The following is a 23,686-nucleotide window of genomic DNA, read 5'->3' on the forward strand; positions in this document are numbered from 1 at the left end:
CCAGGAAGGGGCAGCCGGAGAAGGTGCAGTGGGACAGCAGCCTGGACAGGACCTTCCGGAAGATCAAGACCGCCCTGACCACGGAGCCGGTCTTGCGGGCGCCCGACTTCAACTGCCCCTTCCTGCTGCAGACGGATGCCTCGGACACGGGCCTGGGGGCGGTTCTTTCCCAGGTCCGCGAAGGTGAAGAGCATCCGGTCACGTACATCAGCCGTAAGCTGACCCCAGCCGAAACCAGGTATGCGGCGGTGGAGAAGGAAGCCCTGGCCATAAAGTGGGCAGTCCTGGAGCTCCGCTACTACCTGCTGGGACGCCGCTTCACCCTGATGACGGACCACGCCCCGCTGCAGTGGATGTCCCGAGCCAAGGACACCAACGGCAGGGTGACGCGGTGGTTCCTGGCGCTCCAGGACTTCCACTTTACGGTGGTGCATCGGGCCGGGACGGCCAACTCCAATGCGGACGGACTCTCCAGGCTATGGTCGGCTTACGCAGGTCTGTCAGGGCGCACTCCCCGCCCACCCCTATGTTCCCCAATGTGTGTGTCTAACTATTGTTACAGGACCAGAGCGACGCTTAGGGGGGGGGAGTGTGACAAGTCTCCCGAGCTCTCGTCAGCGTCGCCCTGGCAACGAACACCAATCACCTGCCAGCACTCAGCACGGACCGGATTGGCACAGCTGCAGGCGATCACCACACCACATAAAGCACCGCACATGGGAACACCAGCCTGAGCACGAACACTCCATGAAGCAGCGCACTTACCTTTCTCTCTCTCTCAGACAGCAGCCTGTGACACTCCGGCCACCCAGTCCCTCTGACGTCACCGCGAGTCACCACTGCACCAACGGGAAGAAGGAAGCACCGCGCACCAAAGACTTCACCTCACTGTTTGTTCACCTGCTCACAATAAACCCACCCTCCGGGGGCTTTTCACCTAGCACTGTGTTGCGTGATTCTTCACCCTGCCACAATATATATATATATATATTTTATTTTTGTGATTTTTTTCTGTGATTTTGTGGTGGTCATTTCCAGAAATGTGAAAAAAATTGCTTGTTTTTTTTTTTCATAATTAGGATGTCACATTCATTTACCATATCATTATGTTAGATGCACAATAGTTACACATGACAATAAAACAAACAAAATGCATGGATCTTGTTTGGTATTACAAAAAAGGCTGTTCCAGTGGTGTGCTATCTAGCTTTAATAACATGACCGCTTAGAATGGGGAATATGAATGAAATCTTACAAGTAAACCACAGCAATAAGCAATTGCTTAATATAAGTAAAAAGTTATGAAGTAATTAAGTAATCAAGTAAACGGTCAGTAATAAAATTAGAACTTACAAACAAATGACAATAGGACAAATAAATACAACATAAAAATACAGATATAAACAGAGCTTTAAAGGAGCTGTATGTAGGACTGTGGCCAAAACTGGTACTGCAATCACTTTCAAATTACTGTTGAGCGGTGTATCCCCTCTCCCCCTCCCCTGACTCGAGGTTGCCAGATAGGCTGCAAGATCCAGCAGGAACGTAGGCTGCTACACGGAGCTTTCAATGGCAAGTGACGAGTCGTACACAGTAAGTTTTTTTTCTTTCTGTTAATTATTTTTATGCTTCAAGTGCGATGTTTTGTGATGTAATTATGAATCGCAAAAATTTACTAATGGCCATTTGCCAAATATAATCATAAATATGAACGCTCGTATGTGACAGTACATTCCCACATGAAAAAATACTATAGTAAAATTACAGCAAAGCTAAATAACATTAGCAATGGTCATACAGGTCAACTTGCAGCATGTTTTGTCCACTATATATGCAAAGAACGAATGAGGAATCATTTTTACTGAGGTAACGTTAGGCTACTGTCTCAAATACGTTTACACAGTGCTAATAGGCGTGCTAATGTTGTTTTCCTCAGCGTCCCAGCATAATGACAGAGAAACGGGCTCTGATAATGCATTACTAATGTTAGCAATGACGACTCGCCGTTTTTATTTACCAAACAATTCCTTAACATTACCTTTTCAATTCAATGACCCACCTCCTCCATCTGCGCAAACCTAACGTTACTTTGCACGAACATGCATATCTTTGTTCGACTGTCATGAATATTTGAAATGTCCATTTACATTAAGTACAAGTTAGCCAAACATAGATGAACCTTACCTGTCCAGGAGAAAATTAGCAACGTTGGCATCAGTCTTCAAATTATTCTCAGTTTTCAGCCGTCTCTATCTTTCAAAGGCATCTCAAATCCTTGTTTTATTTCGGACACTGTCACAACGTTTTTCTGATTCATAACGAGGTCGTTTAGGTTTCGTAAAGTTAGACATTGTTTATCCAAAAAGTTTGTAGCTGCAGCTGTGGTAACTAGAGCAGAGCTGGCAACCCGAATGCAGAAACACTACTGACTTCGTGATTGGTAGATAGGTGGAGGGTGGCGCTTCAGGCCAAAACACAACATGTCAACATCAACATCAGTTGAGGGCTGCAACTTCACTTTTAAAATGACAATATCTTGGCCGGACAACCGTTGTCAGTGATATGAGTATTTGAAATTAACATGATTTCTTAATGTCTAGTGACATATCAGAGCCATTTTATGATTAATTGAAATACATTTCTTACATACAGTTCCTTTAAGTTTAATTACCGTTTTTTCCCTGTTCTTGTTGTTTGTTTAACATTAATACACAGACGGGTATAAGTTATATTAGGTTGCTTAGACGTACAGTAATGCGCAGATCCAACACTGACACACGTCCCAAACTTTTTTACTCAGGACATAACCGCCAGTATGGACATAGGCATAATAATGTGTGTATTTGATCGTTCAAGAGTAATGAGCCTAGAAATAGACACATTTGGTATACTTGCGCACGCACAGAATTCGCAGCCAGTCTGACATCGGTCCGTGTGTCAGTACCAAACTGGGTTCGGGGTTTACATCGCTTTTAGTATCTCTTTTTTAATAAAATATCATACTTTTATTTGGTCATTATGCTCGATGGCAGGTGAGAAAGATTTGCCTATGCTGAAGAATAAGTTCCGTTTTCCGTTTTAATCCGTTTTATGCGTCTGTGGTACAATCCGAAAGAGACTTGTGCAAATAACACGAAAGTTGATCGGCTGCAATATAAGATGCATGTTGGTCTCATTTGTAGCTGTAATACAGTGAACTTTAGTTGGACTAGTGAAAGAAAGCACTACAACACCCCAGAATAAACACACACACACACACCACTGTGGGAGCATTTAAATGAGAAATAGAGGTAGTGTTACATGGAAGTAGGAAAATTGAGACCTGTTTAAAATTATTTAAGATCTAGAACTCAATACTACAGCGAATCTAAGAATTTTTAAGGCCTAAAATTTTGATTTTGAAATGTAAGACTTTTTAAGACCCTGTGGGAACCCTGAGTATGAATATCATAAATACATAATCCAAAAACACCATAATATAAAAATGTCAATCATGTATTTTAAATGTAATACCTTAGATTAGTCTGTGCATTGTCACTATTATGTATTGGATGATCAATAGACTCATCACTCGTCACAGGCATACAGCTGGGCTCTGGTTCTGATATCTCCTGTGGAACTGAACTGTAACAGAGAATATATAATCCTTTTAGATGATCATCATGTTAGATCTTCAAAACATTTTCCATGAAAAATAACTTGAGGAGGCTTTAGACATTGTTTTCTAGAAATTTCATTTAAAACGGACACAGTTTTATATATTTTTTCTGGAGACAGACATTTCTTTTATAATATAAAAGGTTATTTAATGTGTTTATTTAAAATACCTGCACCCTGTAGAAAAATCTTCATCTCTGGATTTTTGCATGTCATCCACGAAGCTGAAAAGCTGAAACAGCATCTGATCTCCACCACTGACTCTGGATGGAAATGACGAACAAACATAAAACTAAAGTAATTAAACATAATTAAACATCTTTATAATCAATCTCACGGATCATGAGAGTGGGAGAAATAGATAATGAGGCTGCCGCATTCAAAAACAAGCCCAATATTATTCACAACAATCACAAGCGAGAGTGCCCCTGATTACCACCTGAGGGCACTCCACCCCGGACTGTCACTCCATCACAAACTACATAATCCTGTGCCCGGACTCATCATCATTCATTGTTTGCACCTGTGTCTCATCACCCCATTACCCCAGCCTATATAAACCATGTTCACTCTATCATTAACTGCTAAGTCTTGTACGTTGTATCACTGCATTTCTGAGCGTTTCCCTGGTTTCATGTCTCTGGTTTTGGATTTCTTGCCTATTCCGTGGATTACCCGTTTGCCTGTCTCTCCTGTTTTCAGCCTGATTGGACTGATTACCTGTGTATGACCTGTTGCCTGTTTGTTGACTACGAGTGTGGATTACCCTCTAAATAAAGCTGCATTTGGATCTTCTACCTTCTGTCTCAGAGCAGTGCGTTACAGAAGACTTAGCCACTCTTGGATCCAGCAGTAAGGCTCATTCGACTTCGTCAAGGTAACCGACCACTCGAGGACCACACCAGAGATTTTCTGGAATTAGCATACTTTATAGACTTTCCAGATTGTGCTCTTATTGACTTTTATTGTTATGGACTCAATGATTATTACAAATCAAAACTCATCCGTGATGGTCCTCGAGGGTCACTGATCGAGTTTCTGGACTATGCCCTACAGTTGAGTGGTTCTGCATTCACTGTGGGAGTCGCAGAAGAGGAACACTACACTCCCGCAGTACCCACCAGTCCAGAGTCTCATCCAGCAACGTCTCCAATCACTGTCCAGGGCCCAGTGACGTCTCCATCCAGCGTCCAGAGATGTTCCCTGTCTCCATCCAGCGTCCAGAGATGGCGGCTCCAGCCACTGACCAGCATCCAGAGATGGCGGCTCCAGCCACTGACCAGCGTCCAGAGATGGCGGCTCCAGCCACTGACCAGCGTCCAGAGATGGCGGCTCCGGCCCGTGTCCCGAGTCCAGAGAGGGCTCCGGCCCGTGTCCCGAGTCCAGAGAGGGCTCCGGCCCGTGTCCCGAGTCCAGAGAGGGCTCCGGCCCGTGTCCCGAGTCCAGAGAGGGCTCCGGCCCGTGTCCCGAGTCCAGAGAGGGCTCCGGCCCGTGTCCCGAGTCCAGAGAGGGCTCCGGCCCGTGTCCCGAGTCCACAGAGGGCTCCGGCCCGTGTCCCGAGTCCACAGAGGGCTCCGGCCCGTGTCCCGAGTCCAGAGAGGGCTCCGGCCCGTGTCCCGAGTCCAGAGAGGGCTCCGCCCCCAGTCACGAGTCCAGAGAGGGCTCCGCCCCCAGTCACGAGCCCAGAGAGGGCTCCGCCCCCAGTCACGAGCCCAGAGAGGGCTCCGCCCCCAGTCACGAGCCCAGAGAGGGCTCCGCCCCCAGTCACGAGTCCAGAGAGGACTCTGCCTCCTGTCACGAGTCCAAAGAGGACTCTAACCGGGCCACCTGCTCAGCCTGCACCGTCGTGGGGGTCTCCAAGACCGTCTGCGCTGCTATGGTGGTCGTCTGCTCTGCCGTGGGGGTCTTCAAACCCGTCTCCGCTGCTGTGGTGGTCGTCTGCTCCGCCGTGGGGGTCTTTAAACCCGTCTCCGCTGCTGTGGTGGTCGTCTGCTCCGCCGTGGGGGTCTTCAACCTCGTCTGCACTGCTGTGGTGGTCATCTGCTCCGCCGTGGGGGTCTTCAACCTCGTCTACGCTGCTGTGGTGGTCATCTGCTCCGCCGTGGGGGTCTTCAACCTCGTCTGCGCTGCTGTGGTGGTCGTCTGCTCCACCGTGGGGGTCTTCAACCTCGTCTGCGCTGCTGTGGTGGTCGTCTGCTCTGCCGTGGGGGTCTTCAAACCCGTCTCCGCTGCTGTGGTGGTCGTCTGCTCCGCCGTGGGGGTCTTCAACCTCATCTGCACTGCTGTGGTGGTCATCTGCTCCGCCGTGGGGGTCTTCAACCTCGTCTGCGATGCTGTGGTGGTCATCTGCTCCGCCGTGGGGGTCTTCAACCTCGTCTGCGCTGCTGTGGTGGTCGTCTGCTCCGCCGTGGGGGTCTTCAAACCAGTCTCCGCTGCTGTGGTGGTCGTCTGCTCCGCCGTGGGGGTCTTCAAACCCGTCTCCGCTGCTGTGGTGGTCGTCTGCTCCGCCGTGGGGGTCTTCAAACCTGTCTCCGCTGCTGTGGTGGTCATCTGCTCCGCCGTGGGGGTCTTCAACCTCGTCTGCGCTGCTGTGGTGGTCATCTGCTCTGCCGTGGGGGTCTTCAACCTCGTCTGCGCTGCGGTGGTGGTCATCTGCTCCGCCGTGGGGGTCTTCAACCTCGTCTCCGCTGCTGTGGTGGTCATCTGCTCCGCCCTGGCTGCCTGCGCCACCCTGGTCATAAGTCCAGCCTGCTCCTTCCTGGCGTTCTACAGTGCCTTTCCGCTACACGGGCCTGGCCCTCCATCCCGTCCCCGTGTCCGCCTCCGCTCCACCTCCCTCCTTGACAATTTTAGGAGCGTCTGGAAGCCGCTCCTTTGAGGGGGGGCTATGTCACAATCACAAGTGAGAGTGCCCCTGATTACCACCTGAGGGCACTCCACCCCGGACTGTCACTCCATCACAAACTACATTACCCATAATCCTGTGCCCGGACTCATCATCATTCATTGTTTGCACCTGTGTCTCATCACCCCATTACCCCAGCCTATATAAACCATGTTCACTCTATCATTAACTGCTAAGTCTTGTACGTTGTATCACTGCATTTCTGAGCGTTTCCCTGGTTTCATGTCTCTGGTTTTGGATTTCTTGCCTATTCCGTGGTTTACCCGTTTGCTTGTCTCTCCTGTTTTGTTTGCCTGATTGGACTGATTACCTGTGTATGACCTGTTGCCTGTTTGTTGACTACGAGTGTGGATTACCCTCTAAATAAAGCTGCATTTGGATCTTCTACCTTCTGTGTCAGAGCAGTGCGTTACAAATATCATTTATGATCAATTATTTTTTATCAATAAATGAGCCTGCAACATTAAACTGAAACCTCTCGGAGTTTGAAAAGCAAAAACCGATGTGTTTTTACAAAAATCATCAAATTGCAATAAAGGGCACGCAATATCCTCCGGTCAGCTGAGAACAGAAGAGTTGTCGGTGATTCTTCCTCTTGTATGTCATGCAGTGTGAAACCCCCTGTCGCCAATCCATTGTGCAGTGTGAACACAGCAGTGACTGAATGCAACCCCAGATAGTCGAGCAGTGCGAAAAGAACAGTGATCCGACGAGTTTGAAAATTGTGCAGTCTGAACTCGGCAATGACTTGTAAGGCAGCGTTTGCGCACTAAGGCACCTCACAAAACTGATTTTGAACAGACCTCTGAGGCAGTGTAACATTTGAATGATCTACAGCAAAATAGCGCAAGCTTTGGTGGTAACAATACAAATATTTAATTACTACAGTAGTAGAAGAAGTGAAAAACATTGGTCAAAAATGTACTTTTACACACAAACTGACCAGCAGCCGCAACTTTCAGACGTCATCTTTCTTTTTTTAGCTCAACTGTCACTGAATGGAACACACAGGATTATGGGATATCAAAGGCAGCAAAGGACATGCTCCTTCGAAAATCCATCAGATGAAGGCATCTCAGGAGACCGGAAGTGAAGCCAACATTGGATTCGGACGTTTATCTTTAAGTACTCTGAAAATATTGCCTGTTAATGTATTTAAGAAGCCTATTCTCAAACACTTCATAAAAAACATGAACGTATAGAGAGAACAGAAAAGAACAATTAGTGTAAAATAAACAGTCTCATTTAATCATTCTACTTTCTGTTGTAAATAAAGCTTAGTTCAAATAAATTGAACTAAGCACTCTCATAGATGTGTCTCTCTTGCATCAGGCGAAGATAATGTATAGTATAAATATAATGAATATATAATAAAAAAATTAGCCTTTGGATAGAAGCCCATATGTGGAGCATCGGCTGCTTAAAATTGTAGCAATATTAGTTCTGCATTTTCCCAGTCAAATAAACTAATTAATAAATAAAAATGTCAATGTATTTTTTAAATGTTATACCTGAGATCAGTCGGTGTATCATCACTCTTAAAATTTACTGGATGATCAATAGACTCGTGACTCTTCATAGACACACAGCTGGACTCTGGTTCGGATCTGTCCTGCTGAACTGAACTATAACATAACATATTTAATTATTTTTTTATGATAATCATCATAAGATCTTCAAAATGTTTTTTGAAAAAGGACTTGATGAGGCTTTAGACATTGTTTTCAAGAAATTTCATTTAAAAACCAACAAAAATACACGATTTTCTGAAGACAGATATCTCTTTTATAGTATAATATAATTGAATGTGTTTATTTAAAGTACCTGCATCCTGGAGAAAAATCTTCATCTGTGGATTTTTGTGTGTCTTCCATGATAAAGATGAACAGCTGAGTCTAATTTCCACCACGACTCTGGATGGAAATGACAAACAAACACAAAACTTAAGTAATTAAAGATAATTAAACATCTTTATAACCAAACTCAACGGATCATGAGAGTTGGAGAAATAGGTAGGTTAGTGTCTCCAAGTGTGAGTATCTGCATTTCATTGGCTCTGTACTTGTACTCTGCTCAATGACATAAAGTTGAATCTAATCTAATCTAATCTAATCTGCAGGTTGGAGTAATGGCCGTGACGAAAGGTTGGGGCGTGCCGAAAGGTAGGTGCATGGGTTGTGAATGCTGTCTGTCAGGTTGTGGGTAGGGCAGAGCCGTGGAGAGTTGCATCAACAAGTCCAAAATGCTTGATAGTCACTTGATTCATATTTCCAGAAAGTGCTTTGGAGAGAACTGTGATTTTTGGTCATTTGTAGTCAATAAATGCTATTTACAATATGTATATATTACACTGACGTTTGAATGTAGTATGTGTATGTACTTAAGTTACAGCAGTGTTGCTTTTAAAAGATAAAAAGATGTCTGCTAATATTTGAGGATTAGTGTGGTCACCATGTCGGTGTTTCTTCTGCGATAACCGGCTGGATGTACATTATCCCTTACATCACAAGCGGCATATTCTGCTGCAACTCGACAGCACTGCATGTATTTGCTGCTACTTCCTTACTTATTAGGAGGCTCCATGAGTCATTGCTGTAAAAAAATGGAGCACAACCACCTGTCATCTGCAGGTTTCCTGGTCCTTGTGAAATCATAGTGAGCATGATGTGATGGAGTGAATGGAGTTTGACACAAACCTCTTTCTCTCAACGCCTCTGGCAGACTCAGACTGAATAAAGTTACTGACTTGAACAACTATTATTTTCTCCTCTCCATGTCAGTGGGGAAAACATCCTCTGAGAATTCTGGATCATCCTCATGCAGCACTGCAAACCATAGTGGAGACTACAAGAACATGGAGAAAAGAACAGACAAAATGGTTGACATGCAGTTAATTAGAAATGTATATATCCATTGTGCTAAATCAGTGTAAACGTCAAAATACTAATTATAGATATGATTATATTTTACAAATGTTTTGTTTTGTAATTAAAATCATGCATTATGCATAGTAATAAGTAATAAGTGCATTAGAATGGTAAACATTAAGATTAATTAAATTTCACTTAATGAATTTTACATTTCACTTGTTTACAATGGATTCTAATACTGCCTTCACGTACTATTGGAAATTTGTTAATTCCCACTCCTGAAGTCGTGATTACGAGCTTGTTGCATGCAAGTGCTTTGTTGTCGGAATGAACAGGAATCATGGAGGACACCAGGTTTATTCTTGCCTATTTATTGGGAAAATCTTATTAAAACCAAAATGATATTTAGTGTCACATGGACTGACAACCATATAAGGGTAGGTTCTTCAACTAGGGGCACTTTTAGCCATGTGAAGTTGAATAAAAAAAACTTGTTCAAAAGTCACTTAACACAGTCTCATACGTTTAAATAATTTGTCTAGTTTTAAGGTCTGTAAGAGGACAAACTTATGTTAAATTTTTGTTATTTTACATTTTTCCGACCTGCAATGAACAAATGTAATTTCCACCACATCTCAATATACAGCTATTATTTAAAAATAGAATAACTTATGCCACTCAAGAATTGTCTTAGATAATTTTTGTAACTAGTTTTGCCAGTTTGTCCACAATGTACAATAATCATACATTTGTCAATGAGATAAATTAACTGCCCTAAGGACCAAATGCTGAACTGTACACCTGTCACACTCTGAAATGTAATATTGGTTTGGGTAAATTGGAAAATAAATAACTTGAATTTTTATATTAAGTAGAGCATGATCTCATAAATTATGGATACATTTTTAATGTGTGATGAGAACTTTTTAAGTATTTTTTTAAAATGTGTGTGGTGATGGAAAGACGGTGTTGTGAAAAAGACAATGAATTAACGTGAATGTAGAGAAAAAATTGATAAATATAAAAAGTATTGTAATATATTATAATATAAAAAATATTACAAATCTACCCTGGCAATCCATATCAATTGTACTTTGTAATCATAAATGTCATTTTCACCACATGCTGTAATTTCAAATAAATCCCAGTGGTAAACACATCAGAGTGCGTTCATGTGCATTTTGTACCTGGGAAACTCGTATTTACGATAATTCCGATAGCACTTGAAGGCAGCATCAGACAATCACCTCACCTGCATGTCGCCTGTAGCCTGACAAGCCAGACCCACATCAAGATGTTGGGTCTGGAAACTCACCATTGACAGGGCTGTCATTATGTTAAGCCCGCCCACCAACTCTACACACGCTGTGATTGGCCTGACCAGAGTTTGGTTTTTCCAGCTCTCAGCTCTACCGAGAGTTGCTAGACTACACTCGCGGCAAATTAAATTCTGCCGCTAGGGTGCGTCTAGATTTCTATTCTATGTCGCCTGGACTGGTCCTTGTGAAACCACAGTGAACATGACGTGATTGCCCTTAACCAACCGAACAGTTTAAGAGCATAAAAATACTTTAAAAACAATTGCAACACGGTCGAATATGTTAAAAAGGCAGGCAACGCTGGTTGACCACACTATCCTCAAATATTAGCAGTTTTTTATCTCTCTCAATGGCTCGGTACGCCCATAGATATCCATAATAAGGGCTAGATGTCTCGTGCGCGCTGCTGGCCAATGGAGGTCGACGTCCGCACCTGGCAGCCATCTTGTCACAGGCAGCCCACTCACTCGTAACATTGTTTTCATGGGTGTTTGCTTGTACTTTTTAAATAACCATAACTTGCTCAATTTTCTACCGATTTTCAAACTGTTTGGTCTGTTATAAACGTCAGAGATGTAGTTATGACACTGCATACTTGTAAAAAAATATTCATAATTTGTTCAAGCATCCATAATTATAGCCACGTTAATAACGTTTGTAAGAAACCAAACCATTTGTAAATCCGTTAAGATTTCAGTGAAATAAGAGTATTTGTGTTCATGCAGATCATCAGGTACCACAGAGCCCTGCCTGTGACAAGATGGCCGCCGGTGATGACGTTAGAGACTCCGCCGTAAGACATCTTTATTTTAGACAGCCTTTATTATGGATATCTATGGGTACGCCCATTACTCCACCAGCAGCTATCCATCCTTTTACTGTCTATGAGCTATCCCTGTCTCAATGATCCGCTGCGTTCACTCAAATAAAGTTAGTTAGTCCGTGTTGATCTGAGCCTCATTGGTCTGTCACCGCTCGTCAATGTCAAAATATTTGAGAAAACCAATCAAATCAGAGTAGGCAGGCTTTAGGTACGCACAGATGCTGCTGAGGCTGAGCGCGAGTTTTAGCAGCGCGATCGACGTCAAGTGCGAGATATGTAGCTAAACTAAACGTTTCATATTTGACAGCTGCTTCTTTAAGTCAGAAATGTTAAACAAATAACAAAAATATTCAGGCAAATTAATTAACGTTTGTCTAATTTCGCCATTTTTATTTGAAATAGGCCTATTTAATGTAATTTATAATTAACAAACAAGAAATATTCGCCCACTGACTGTAGACAACCTTAACAACCCTGACAGCTTGGAACCACTTACCCCTAACCACCTGCTCCACATGAAATCCAGCACAACACTGCCCCCACCTGGTGCCTTCCCAAAGGAGGACCTCTATGGAGCAAAGAGATGGCGTCGTGTGCAGTTCTGGTGCAGGTGGAGGCGTGAGTATCTGCACAACATTATTGCTAGACAGCGCTGGCACTCACCAAAAAATAAATCTAAGAGAAGGTGATATTGTGTTGGACATTTATGAACTGTCACCCAGAGGTGAATGGAGACTTGCCAGAGTCCTGGAGACTGTTAGCGGCAAGGACGGCAAGGAAGAGTGAAAATCTCCTTTGGAGATAGGAGACTGAATAACAAAGGTCAGAAATAAGCTTTCTAGTGTAGAGCGTCCTGTGCAAAAGCTAATTCTGATCAGGGCCGTGCACAGGGGGGTGGCCCGGTGGCTACAGCCACTGCCCCTCTGCCCTCATCAGCTGAGGTGCCCCTCTCGCAGTCTATGGTCGCTACCCATCCCCGCTATAAAAGTGTTCTGTTTTCCCTCCGCTAAAGATCAACCGATTCCGCAAATCCTCTCCCGTGTTTTCCCGCTTGCTCCCCAGCGTCACTCAGAGTCTGTGCGCGGAAATCTGGAAAGCGGAGACGACAGTTCCAGAATGTCGTTGCATTAACAGTATGCATTACAATCCACGGAATTTGGTAGTTTGTTTTTGTATTTCTGTCGGTATTATTTTGCTCCTGATCTTCTAATAGTGCTAACAACGTTCTTGGAAGAGAATTCTAATTCTTGTCTAATCAAGTTTTTGTACCGAACTGATCTAATATAAATAACACCAACTTTGCTGTTGATGGCACACTTTGTAGAATATATATATAGGCCTAATTTCATATATCAACCCATAAACTGTTACAGAATGTATACATTACTTTTGATATAATTCTTATTACTATTTGGGCTATATATCTTCTGTGTCATAATGTAAAATACAAAAAATATTCTACTTCATTTTATTTTGACAATTTAGTAGAATAATTGAATAACTGATAACAGAAAAATCCGAATCGCAGTAAAAGATAATCATCTGTATGTACAAGCATTATTGCCCATATTTTAATTGAAGATATGTCATAATAAAAAATGAAAAAACATAATAGATTTTGTCATAATAGAAATCACTCAATTAACCTATAGATTTTAATGAAAGTGAAGATGCCTGAAATGTACATCTAATTCATGAAAATATTAAATAATAGCCCCGTTTATTACAATAAGTATTGAATAAAAAAAAAAACAATAACACCAGTAACAACATGCCACTTGGGGCCTTCTGTGCCAAATATAGCTGGGTTAATTTGATCTTTTTCCTTAAAAATAAAAGCTATAAAATTTACTCCACAAAGCCAAAAACATTGTGTCCACAAATCCTTCATTAACAAATAGACACAAAAACTTTGATATTCAACATAATACAATGTCATATATCACTATTTTTGATAGAAACAGAATTAGATCAAAACTGTTTTGACTGACAAGTAAGAGTAAGATGGATAATTTGTATGGACAAGTACCCAATCCTCGACCCCAATGCCGCCCCACCCTAGTGCCCCTTTTTTTGGTTTTTGGCCACTGCCCCTCAAAATTTCTGTGCACGGCCCTGATTCTGATATTAGAATGTTCATAAACCAATTAAGAGAAATGGTTATTTCCTGTTGAAAATTCTTCGTTGTTGTTATTCTGATATAATAATCTGATATAATATTGAGTGATATAAAACACTCATAATTTGGTGGGAGTGTAAATAACCATAAGTATATTTTGTTACAGAAAAATGTGAGTCTTTTATTTTGAAAGATTTTCCACTGAAACGGTTGACTTCCGGTCTTAGGCTACAAGCTTTTGTTTTGCTTTGGAGGCGCGCGCGCCCTGGCTAGCGCAGTTCATAGCATGTAGCTTATCCCAAATACGGCAATAACTTCAACACAGAGTATTGTAACACACACATTGTACAACAGTTTTATATGTATCTGTCATTTTAATACAATTACATCAGTTGTTTCCATCATTAAGGATATATGGGTGATCTCGGACACAGCCTTCAAAGAGCGTATGCACATCTGGTTCCGGAAGTATTTTTCGGAATCATTTTCCCATTTTTTAAGTGTTCACGTAAAGAGTTTTAAACTGTGAACCATAACAATCAAATTGTTATTTTAAATGTACAATGACCTGTATACTGCTTTAAATAGGGCACTATTTAAGGGGACAGCCATTTGTAGTGGTGTCCAAAACCAGTGTTGGGGGTAACGCATTACAAGTAACTTGAGTTACGTAATAATATTACTTTTTCAAGTAACTAGTAAAGTAACGCATTACTTTTCAAATTTATTTGACTGACAGCTCTCCTGCCCCCATGTTGAGAAAAATAATGGTTGTTTATTTTATAATGGTTATTTCACATGATGGTTATTGTAGTTCTAGACTAAATGTGAGCATTTATTCATCTCACTTGCACAATAAAGATTCTGTACTCCTCAAAATGAATATAATCAGTCAAATGCAAAATCAGAGTACTCAAACCTCAAATATATAAATGTTAAATAAAACAAATATTTTTATGCATTTAATCTACCTTTATTGACCAATGTCGTGCTGCTGACCTTTGATGATTCAGTTAAGCCATGAGCAAAAATTACTAGATTTTTTGTTTTTATTGGTAAAACGTTTTTCTCCTGCGTCTTATTCTTCCATTATCCAGAATGGCAGCACATTTTTACCTCAGCCTGAGGCCTATTATTTAAATTTTGGTATGAAGAGGTCTTTACATTTGCACAAAAAATGACTTTTTTTGCTATTAAAAAACAAAACAAAAAAGCAAGCCCAGCCCAGGTGAGAAAAAGTAACGCAAAAGTAACATAACGCATTACTTTTCTTAAAAAGTAACTAAGTAACTCAATTAGTTACTTTTTAAGGGAGTAACGCAATATTGTAATGCATTACTTTTCAAAGTAACTTTCCCCAACACTGTCCAAAACCACAGTGGGCGATATTGAGTGCGCTCATTCCATCCCATAATGCACTGCAATAATGAGTGGACAACCGCACTGTCCAAAATCAAATACTTCCCTATATATAGTAATGCGAGAAACAGTATGGCAAAAGAGTAGTACACCTATGTCCGAATACATAGTATTCGATAAACAGTAGGCCTACTAACATGAGCTGCTAATTTTGCAGAGATTCTGTAGAGCGGGTTCAAGGGACACTTTGATATCACATGAGGCCACAGGAGATGATTTATAAATGAAAGTGAAGCGAAGCAACTGAAGCTGGTAGGTCACGTGAGTGTCTGAAATCGCCCCATGTGCCTAAATAGTGCACTATTTGAGGGAACAGCCACTTGTAGTTTCATTTGTCCGAGAAACGTGGGCGTTATCGAGTGCTCTCATTTAATCCCACAGTGCACTGCAATGACAAGTATAATCGATGTACACTCTATAGCTAGAGAGTAACCATAATGCACGGTGACGGTCACGCCAAATTAATTTCCATTTCTCTCCAAAAGATGGCACCTGTCCCTGAATCATCCATCCATTTTCCAAACTGCTGGTCCAATGTGGGTACATCGTAATATCATACAGGCATAAATCCCTTTTTATTGATGATTAAATTGTTTAATTAAGGTTTATACGTGCTAGTTTCCACGATAGAGTTCAAGATACATCTTTTCATTACTACTGGAGCTGCCATTTTGCTACATTTCAAACTATCAGACTGGTCACCCGAAGGTTGCAGTTTCGATTCTCACCTAACCCCCAACCGCTCCACGGGCGCCACAGCAAAAATGGCTCCTCATGTGTGTGCACTTACTTAGAAGGGTTAAATGCCCAGGACAAATTCTGAGTATGGGTTAACATACTTGGCCTTCACACTTTCTTTTTTCTTCTTCTTCTTAGAGAGTACCCATAATGCACTGTGACAGTCCCGCTGAATGAATTCCCGCCGCTGTGTCTCACAGAAGATGGCGCCCGCAGCTGAATTATCCATCCATCCATTTTCCAATGTGGGTACAGCATAATAACAAACAGGTATAAATTCCTTTTTTATTGATTATTAATTGTATAATTAAGGTTTATACATGCTAGTTTCCATTCAAGTTACACCTTTTCATTACAACATTTCAAATTATTATTGAACAGCAAGCACAGATTATGCAAAAGCGGCAGCCCTTCCAGCGTCAGCCTCACTCGTTTTCATTCACTCCTTCAGGTGAACTATATTAGTGGAGTAATGTAGGGAATGGACCCTTTTCACAGACATTGATGAAGCGTTTTAATGGTCATCAGCATCGTAAATTCTGCAACGTTTTTTATATTTTATATTTTATATATAACATTTGCATCAAATTACAAAAAACTATTTAACACTGCTGTGAGGGTGTTTCTAATACAGCGGATGGAAGTGACGGTAAAATTGACATATTTCTCTCTTCTGATTGCCGTTATCTCTCTCTGTTTCTTCCTTTTTTTGAAAGTTATGAAAATAACTCTCTCTCTCTCTCTCTCTCTCTCTCTCTCTCTCTCTCTCTCTCTCTCTCTCTCTCTCTCTCTCTCTCTCTCTCTCTCTCTCTCTCTCTCTCTCTCTCTCTCTCTATATATATATATATATATATATATATATATATATATATATATATATATATATATATATATATATATACAGTATATGCATTATGTAGTCTCTCATTCACCGCTATAGAAGTTTACCCAACTATGACGACTTCCACTTTTGAGAAACCCGAAAATGTGCAAAAGGGTCAATAGTGAATGAGGGGTGATTACGAAAATGTTGGTTGGCCGCTTTTTTTATTTTATTTCAACGATAAGACGTGACAAAGAATATGAATGATAACATTAATTAAAAGTTTTTAATTCAAACATACTGTTGACGAAAATATCATATATCACGTTGCAAAGAAATGATGACACTGACAAGAGGAAGAGGAGTAAAAATGTCACAGTGTGTCTGTCATGAAGGCTGTAAATGCTGAATTGTGCAGGTGTTGCTGTCCAGAATCAGGTGGATTGTCTTCAGTCATGCAGTAGCATTCGTTGACATCAGTAATGAGAGGCAAGTGATTCTTTATTCTCTGCTGTTAGATGTTTCCCTCACTGATGGTTTCTACACAGATAGACACGTTTCTTCTTCTGAACTCTTTAATAACCTCTTCATTGGATGTTGAGCTCATAACTGGTAGATCACAACCCTAAAAAGGGGTTGCAGGTCGATTATCATGTTCAAAAATGAATCGAGTTTGTGAATCAAAAGCAGAGCACTCTTTAAACTGGCCTTCAGGAAATCAAGCTCACAGACGTTAAAGGGACAGTTCAGTCAAAAGCAAAAATTTGTCATCATTTACTTACCGTCATTCAAAGCCTGTGATTACTTGTGGTTAATTATTTTAATCAAATCACTAGTTTTTAACAGTGGTGGACAGTAACAAAGTGATTTTTTGAAGTCTGTTAAACTCACTACATTCCAAAGCATAAGGTCATACTTTTTACTCCACTACATTTCATAAAAGATATTGTATACTCATTATTTTAAAATTAAGAAATCGTCACATGCTCAGACACACAAAAGTGCTGTCCGATCATCCTGTTCAATCAGTTCGCAAATCACATCAAACAATTCATTCGTGAATTGGACTGATTGGATTGCAGCTGTTCTCGAATCAATAACTCACTGATTCAATGATTCGTTCAGAGCGAGTCTCCAGTGAACGGAATTTACAAGTCTGACTGAAAACTAGCCAAGATCCTCTCTGAGTGTGCGGCTAATGGTGAAAAGGAAGTTTCTAATTTTGAATTTTAGGATGAATTATTGTAACTGAAAATATTTAGGTCACATCTGTCAATTGTTTGTGAACTGAATCTGCTCTGTTTAAGGCCACTGAAATGCTTAAAGGTGCTGTATGTAAGAAGGACATCTTTGTGTTTGAAATGGGCACTGCAGTCCAAATTTAAAATATTTTTTGCCCCGCCCCCTCCTCCTCCTTAGACTCGACACTCAAGCGGGTTGCCAGGGTTGTGAGGACACACAACAGGACCGCAAGGAGACTTACACACTGTAAGTTGATGAGTTGATTTTTCCGTGTTTTAATATGCTTCCGTTCATAGAGATTTTTAGATGGATGCCGAGACTTTGCGATCTCTGACCCAGTTTGTTTGCTGGCTTCCATGGCAGCAATTATGCTATGCAAACCGGCAACCTGTGGTGTCAAAATACTATTGGGTAAACTGGCAATGTGCGTTATCGCACGGACCAAATTAAACACAGACATTCTGACGTACATTTCAAAGTAAAATAACTGGCTATAGCATTGTTTTTCAGATAGACGAGTATGTGAACTCAGCATGTTTCTTTAATATCTGCAAACATATTATGGCATTTTTAGGCTTTAGTACAGTCAAAAACATACATACAGCACCTTTAATGTGGACACGTCCACATCAATGTGTCTACAGTGTCGGTTTTAGGAAGAAAAAAAATAACGAAACATAAATATAACACAAATTAGAGCGGCACGATTAATCGTAAAAAGATCGTGATCTGGGTTTAAATACCCACGCTATCTTACTGCGGTCACACTATCTATGCTTTAAATATATATATTACATGTTTTAAAAATTCATAAAAAAATTTATTAAATCAAATTAAATCACCTGATTCTTGTTCTACACCTCCCCAAGAACCACTGTGGTGATTTTCATGTTGCTTAACTGTATCATTCTTTAATAATTATATGCCAAAATCATGACCAAATAAAACAGAATTAAAGAATAAAACGGTTGAGCAACATGAAAATCACCCCAGTGTTACTTGGGGAGATATAGGCACGGTTTCACAGACAGGGCTTAGCTTAAGCTAGGATTAAGCCTTAGTTCATTAGGGCATTTAAATAGCTGTTATAAACATATACTAGAAAAACACATTACTGGTGTGCATCTTGAGACAAAACAATGTCACTGACATATTTTAAGACATGTCAGTAGAAATTTCTTTCAGTAAAAACAGCTCAAACATGCATTTTAGTCTAGGACTAGTTTAAGCCTTTGTGAAACCGGGGGGTAGAGTATTAGCGACAGAATGCGTGAGGTTATTAAAGGAACACGCCGACTTTTTGGGACTTTAGCTTATTCACCGTATCCCCCAGAGTTAGATAAGTCCATACATACCATTCTCATCTCCGTGCGTGCCATAACTCTGGGTACGTCTCAATCAGCTCCCTAGTTCAGTAGTCAGGGCACTAATCAGGGAATCAGCCCATTGACTTGCGTCCTGATCAGTGCCCTGACTACTGAACTAGGGAGCTGATTGAGACGGACACTCTGTCTGACGCACCCACCGCTAGCCTAGCTTAGCACAAAGACTGGAGGAAAATGGCTCCAGCTAGCCTACTGCTCAATAATTGTCAAAATAAATGTTCCTATTTACATATTGTGATGTGTATAGTTACATTGTGTACTAAGACCGACGGAAAATTAAAAGTTGTGATTTTCTAGACCGATATGGCTAGGAACTATACTCTCATTCCCCTGTAATGATCAAGGAATTTTACTGCCTTACCATGAGTGCTGCGGCACAATTATATTATGCAGCACAGACTTCATTGTGATTTATCTTATAATTAGTTTTTTGTGTACATTTTTGACATTTCTGTGTGTTTAAATAGGTTTAAGCTCTGCATTATCTGTCTTAATAAGTAGGGACTTTATTTTGACGGATGTTGTAGTCTACGGAAAGATAGTGAGAGCTCGCGGTTCATCGGAGTGGTTAGGCAGATTTAAAGTTTGCAGTTTGTTAAGCACCCCCCGAAAAGGCATAAGGTGTGTATGTTCTTGTTTACTGTCATCTGTAATGAGTATTTTTGTGTATTTCGCTGTATGTTAATGATAATGCTATGAAGAGAGCGAGTTTGTGTACGAGGTGTTAATGCGCACTTCTTTGCTTTATTTGTTCAGCTCTTAAAGTGATTTTTTGGAGATCAAACGGTTTCAATAAACTCCATGAAACATCAGTAAGGTCTGACCATCATTCGGACAGGATCCGCTACACAACGTGACAATCTGCTTGCACAGAGAGCACTGGGGACTATTATCAGGTGCAGAGGTGTCAAGTAACGAAGTACAAATACTTCGTTACCTTACTTAAGTAGAAATTTTGAGTATCTATACTTTACTGGAGTAAATATTTTTCAGCCTACTTTTTACTTCAACTCCTTACATTTTCAAGCAATTATCTGTACTTTCTACTCCTTACATTTTAAAAATAGCCTCGTTACTCCTATTCCATTTCGGCATGTTTTCATTCCGGCTTGTCATAAAAATAAAAAAAAAACTATCCAGATAAATCGCGCCATCCGGACGGAGTGAATTTGATTGTGGTTGGATGAGAAGGATAAACACAAACCATTCCGACACCCTATTGGGTTGTAGGCGATCAATCACGCCTGCACCTGCACAAATCACACACCATGCTGCCAGATGGGGCGGGTTCTCGTCGACGAGAGCACGCACTTTCAGCCAATCGGCGATCAGCAGGCAGACGTGCTCAGCCTCATTCATGACTTTAGCCGTTTTTTAGCGCGATAACTCATAGCTGTATATTCCAGTGATCGCTATGCCAGTGGCATAAATACACAGTAAGTTGTATCTACAGTAAAGAGTGGGAGAGTGACTCAACTCTCAAACGTGAATTACACCTGTGACAAGAAGACTCTTTAAATATAACCGCGACTCCTGTCCATCATCATATACACACTTAGGACATCTGCAACTAGCAACCCCGACAGCTGCTGAAAGAGCTTTAAATCAACGATTAATCCGTGTTGACTGTACTAAGTGCATGTGCCATGTACTTCACAAAAGACGTACTGTAGTTTTGTCAAAGCAAAGTGCAACACAAGGGTAAGCGCATTGTTATTTATTTGTTGACGGATTATTGTACAGTATCAATGAATTACGCATTTTGACATTGGTGTGTGCATTAACGTGTGAAATGCCTGTTAATTACATTCTTTTTCCAATCTCTATATTGGGCACTTTTTGCACGTAAATTGGCTTCTTACTGTTGACATTGAAAATCTTGTGTTTTTCTAAGGGATTGCTGTTTTGACAGTTTCTACCTGGACATATAGTCATATTTGAACCGTTTTATTGGTTTTTACCTTTTTTTTTATCATCAATGTTATGCTTTAAGGAGATAAAATGGTAACTTACTTATCAACATTGATTGGTATGGCAATAAAATAATATCACATTATTTTGGCAGTTAAAGTTTTGGGGTTTTGGGGAGTGACTAGTTGCCTATAAGTATTGTAAGAGGTGCAAAATTGTTATCAATAACCAGGCATGTTATCAATAACCATTTTTTTTTTTTTTAATATAAATGTACATTTGGTGAGGTTTTTGGGCTGGAAATTGTTGACCCAATCTGGCCACACTGATCACACATAAAAAAAAATGGTTATTGATAACATGCCTCTGAATTTTGACTTTTTGCACCTTTACAATATTTACAGGCAACTAGTCATCAAATCTTCCACTCCATGAAACACGTTAATGCTCAGTAGTACACATATGGTTCTTTAATGTATTTGCATTGTCCTAAAATGCGTTCATTTTCAATGGGAGTATATGCGGCTGAAACGCGTAGCCAAGTGCATCTAAAAATGTTCAACATTAACTTTTTAATATAACATTATAGTCATTATGGCCTTCAGAAAAATGTTTTTTTGAGGAGGAGGGGTATGCACTGTGGCGCGGCCTAATCTTTTGTCCTTAAAGGGATACTTCACCCAAAAATGAAAATTCTGTCATCATTTACTCACCCTCAAGTTGTTCCAAACCTGTATGAGTTTTTGTTCTGAAGATATTTTGAAGAATGTTTGTAACCAAGCAGATAGAGCAACCATTGACTGCCATAGTAGGGGGAAAATGCTATGGCAGTCAATGGTTGCATATAATCTGCTTGGTTACAAAAATTCTTCAATCTTCAGAACAAAGAAACTCATACAGGTTTGGAACAATTTGAGTAAATTATGACAGAATTTTCATTTTTGGGTGAACTACCCCTTTAATGGCATTTTTTCCCCTTACATTACTTTTACTTTTATACTTTAAGTAGTTTTGAAACCAGTTACTTTTACACTTTTACTTGAGTAAAAAGCTTGAGTTGATACTTCAACTTCTACAGAAGTCTTTTTAAACCCCAGTATCTATACTTCTACCTGAGTAATGAATGCGAATGCTTTTGACACCTCTGATCAGGTGCTACATAATATCATTGTGCCACTAAGGCTCAAAGTTCTTTGATCATTACACAGGAATGAGAGTATAGTTCCTAGCCATATCAGTCTAGAAAATCGCAACTTTTCATTTTCCGTCGGTCTTAGTACACGATGTAACTATACACATCACAACATGTAAATAGGAAAATGTTGGTGTTATTTAGTCACTTATTGAGCAGTAGGTTAGCTGGAGCCATTTACCTCCAGTCTTTGTGCTAAGCTAGGCTAGCAGTGAGTGTGTCAGACAGAGTTATGGCACGCACGGAGATGAGAATGGTATGTATGGACTTATCTAACTCTGGGGGATACGGTGAATAAGCTAAAGTCCCAAAAAGTTGCCGTGTTCCTTTAATGTACAAATCATTCAAAGGTCTTCTTTATTTCATATTGGAAAGGGCTGGGCTCATGTTTGTGCTTCAAGCTATGAGTAGTCACATTACATGTACGACACTTGAATGACATTTTCTTGTCAAAATGCAAGCTGCTCCCCCAAATATTACACAACATAATGTCCTACTTCATAAATCACCCAGTCTGTTATTGAAGACAGTTGCTATAAAAAGCTAATAAAAAACTTTGCTATTGTCAGTCATTTGAATAATGTTGTGACACTGTCATGTCAACTCCAAATTTGCTTTGTAAACTGTAAATGCTGAACTAATGAATTTGTGCATGGCTGTACCAACAAGATTAAACGTAGTAAAGGTCCCATGACATGAAAATTTCACTTTATGAGGTTTTTTAACATTATCATGAGTTCCCCTAGCCTGTCTATGGTCCCCCAGTGGCTAGAAATTGTGATAGGTGTAAACCAAGTCCTGGGTGTTCTGCTCTGCCTTTGAGAAAATGAAAGCTCAGATGGGCCAATCTGGAATCTTCCCTATATGTCGTCATACGGGGAAAGGTTACCTCCCCTTTTTCTGCTTTGCCCACTCATAGAATTTGGAGAAATGGATTCAGTTCATTTTTTACATTTAATTCAGTCGCAATGTCAGCACAGGCTTTACAAACAGACTTTTACCATATGGATTCGACAGCACCGCCACAAACAGTGAGTAACAGTGTTCATTAATGCCTGATCTGTGATCAGTGGTTTCTGATGTGTAGCTAATTATTCAAGTTCACACAGACTTTCTTTCTAAATCGTTTAATACTGTTTATGCATCAGTGAATGAAGCCAGACTACCGATCAAAGAACACTCTCTTTATAATGTTCGGATCTGTCAATCACACGTTGCGAGTGTATCTGCACACTTGCCCAAACTGCCGTTATAATGAATGACGCTGTTATGCTGCACAATGA

At 40.7% G+C, this 23,686-nt stretch overlaps 2 protein-coding genes across 6 annotated transcripts in view; both read right to left on the reverse strand.

The window, feature by feature from the left end:
• LOC307119968 (NACHT, LRR and PYD domains-containing protein 12-like) overlaps positions 1 to 8,667 on the reverse strand; it is an 85,989-nt gene extending 77,322 nt beyond the window's left edge. For 3 of the 5 annotated variants that reach the window (XR_013815715.1, XR_013815716.1, XM_079806745.1), the window contains exons 1-4: positions 8,387 to 8,667; positions 8,074 to 8,187; positions 3,828 to 3,920; positions 3,514 to 3,624 (exon numbers count right to left, since the gene is read on the reverse strand). Coding sequence is in view for 2 of the 5 variants with exons in the window: in XM_079806745.1 (XP_079662871.1) it covers positions 3,514 to 3,624; positions 3,828 to 3,920; positions 8,074 to 8,187; positions 8,387 to 8,436 (368 nt within the window). In the remaining 3 variants the exon portion in view is untranslated. The remainder of the gene's footprint in view (positions 1 to 3,513; positions 3,625 to 3,827; positions 3,921 to 8,073; positions 8,188 to 8,386) is intronic. The other 2 variants (XR_013815717.1, XM_079806746.1) reach the window with 2 other exon arrangements.
• Positions 1 to 23,686, reverse strand: part of LOC307119970 (NACHT, LRR and PYD domains-containing protein 3-like) — a 333,135-nt gene that overhangs the window by 251,967 nt on the left and 57,482 nt on the right. The window lies entirely within an intron of this gene.

This window comes from Gobio gobio, assembly GCF_949357685.1.
Source record: "Gobio gobio genome assembly, chromosome: 23".
Lineage (NCBI taxonomy): Eukaryota > Metazoa > Chordata > Actinopteri > Cypriniformes > Gobionidae > Gobio > Gobio gobio.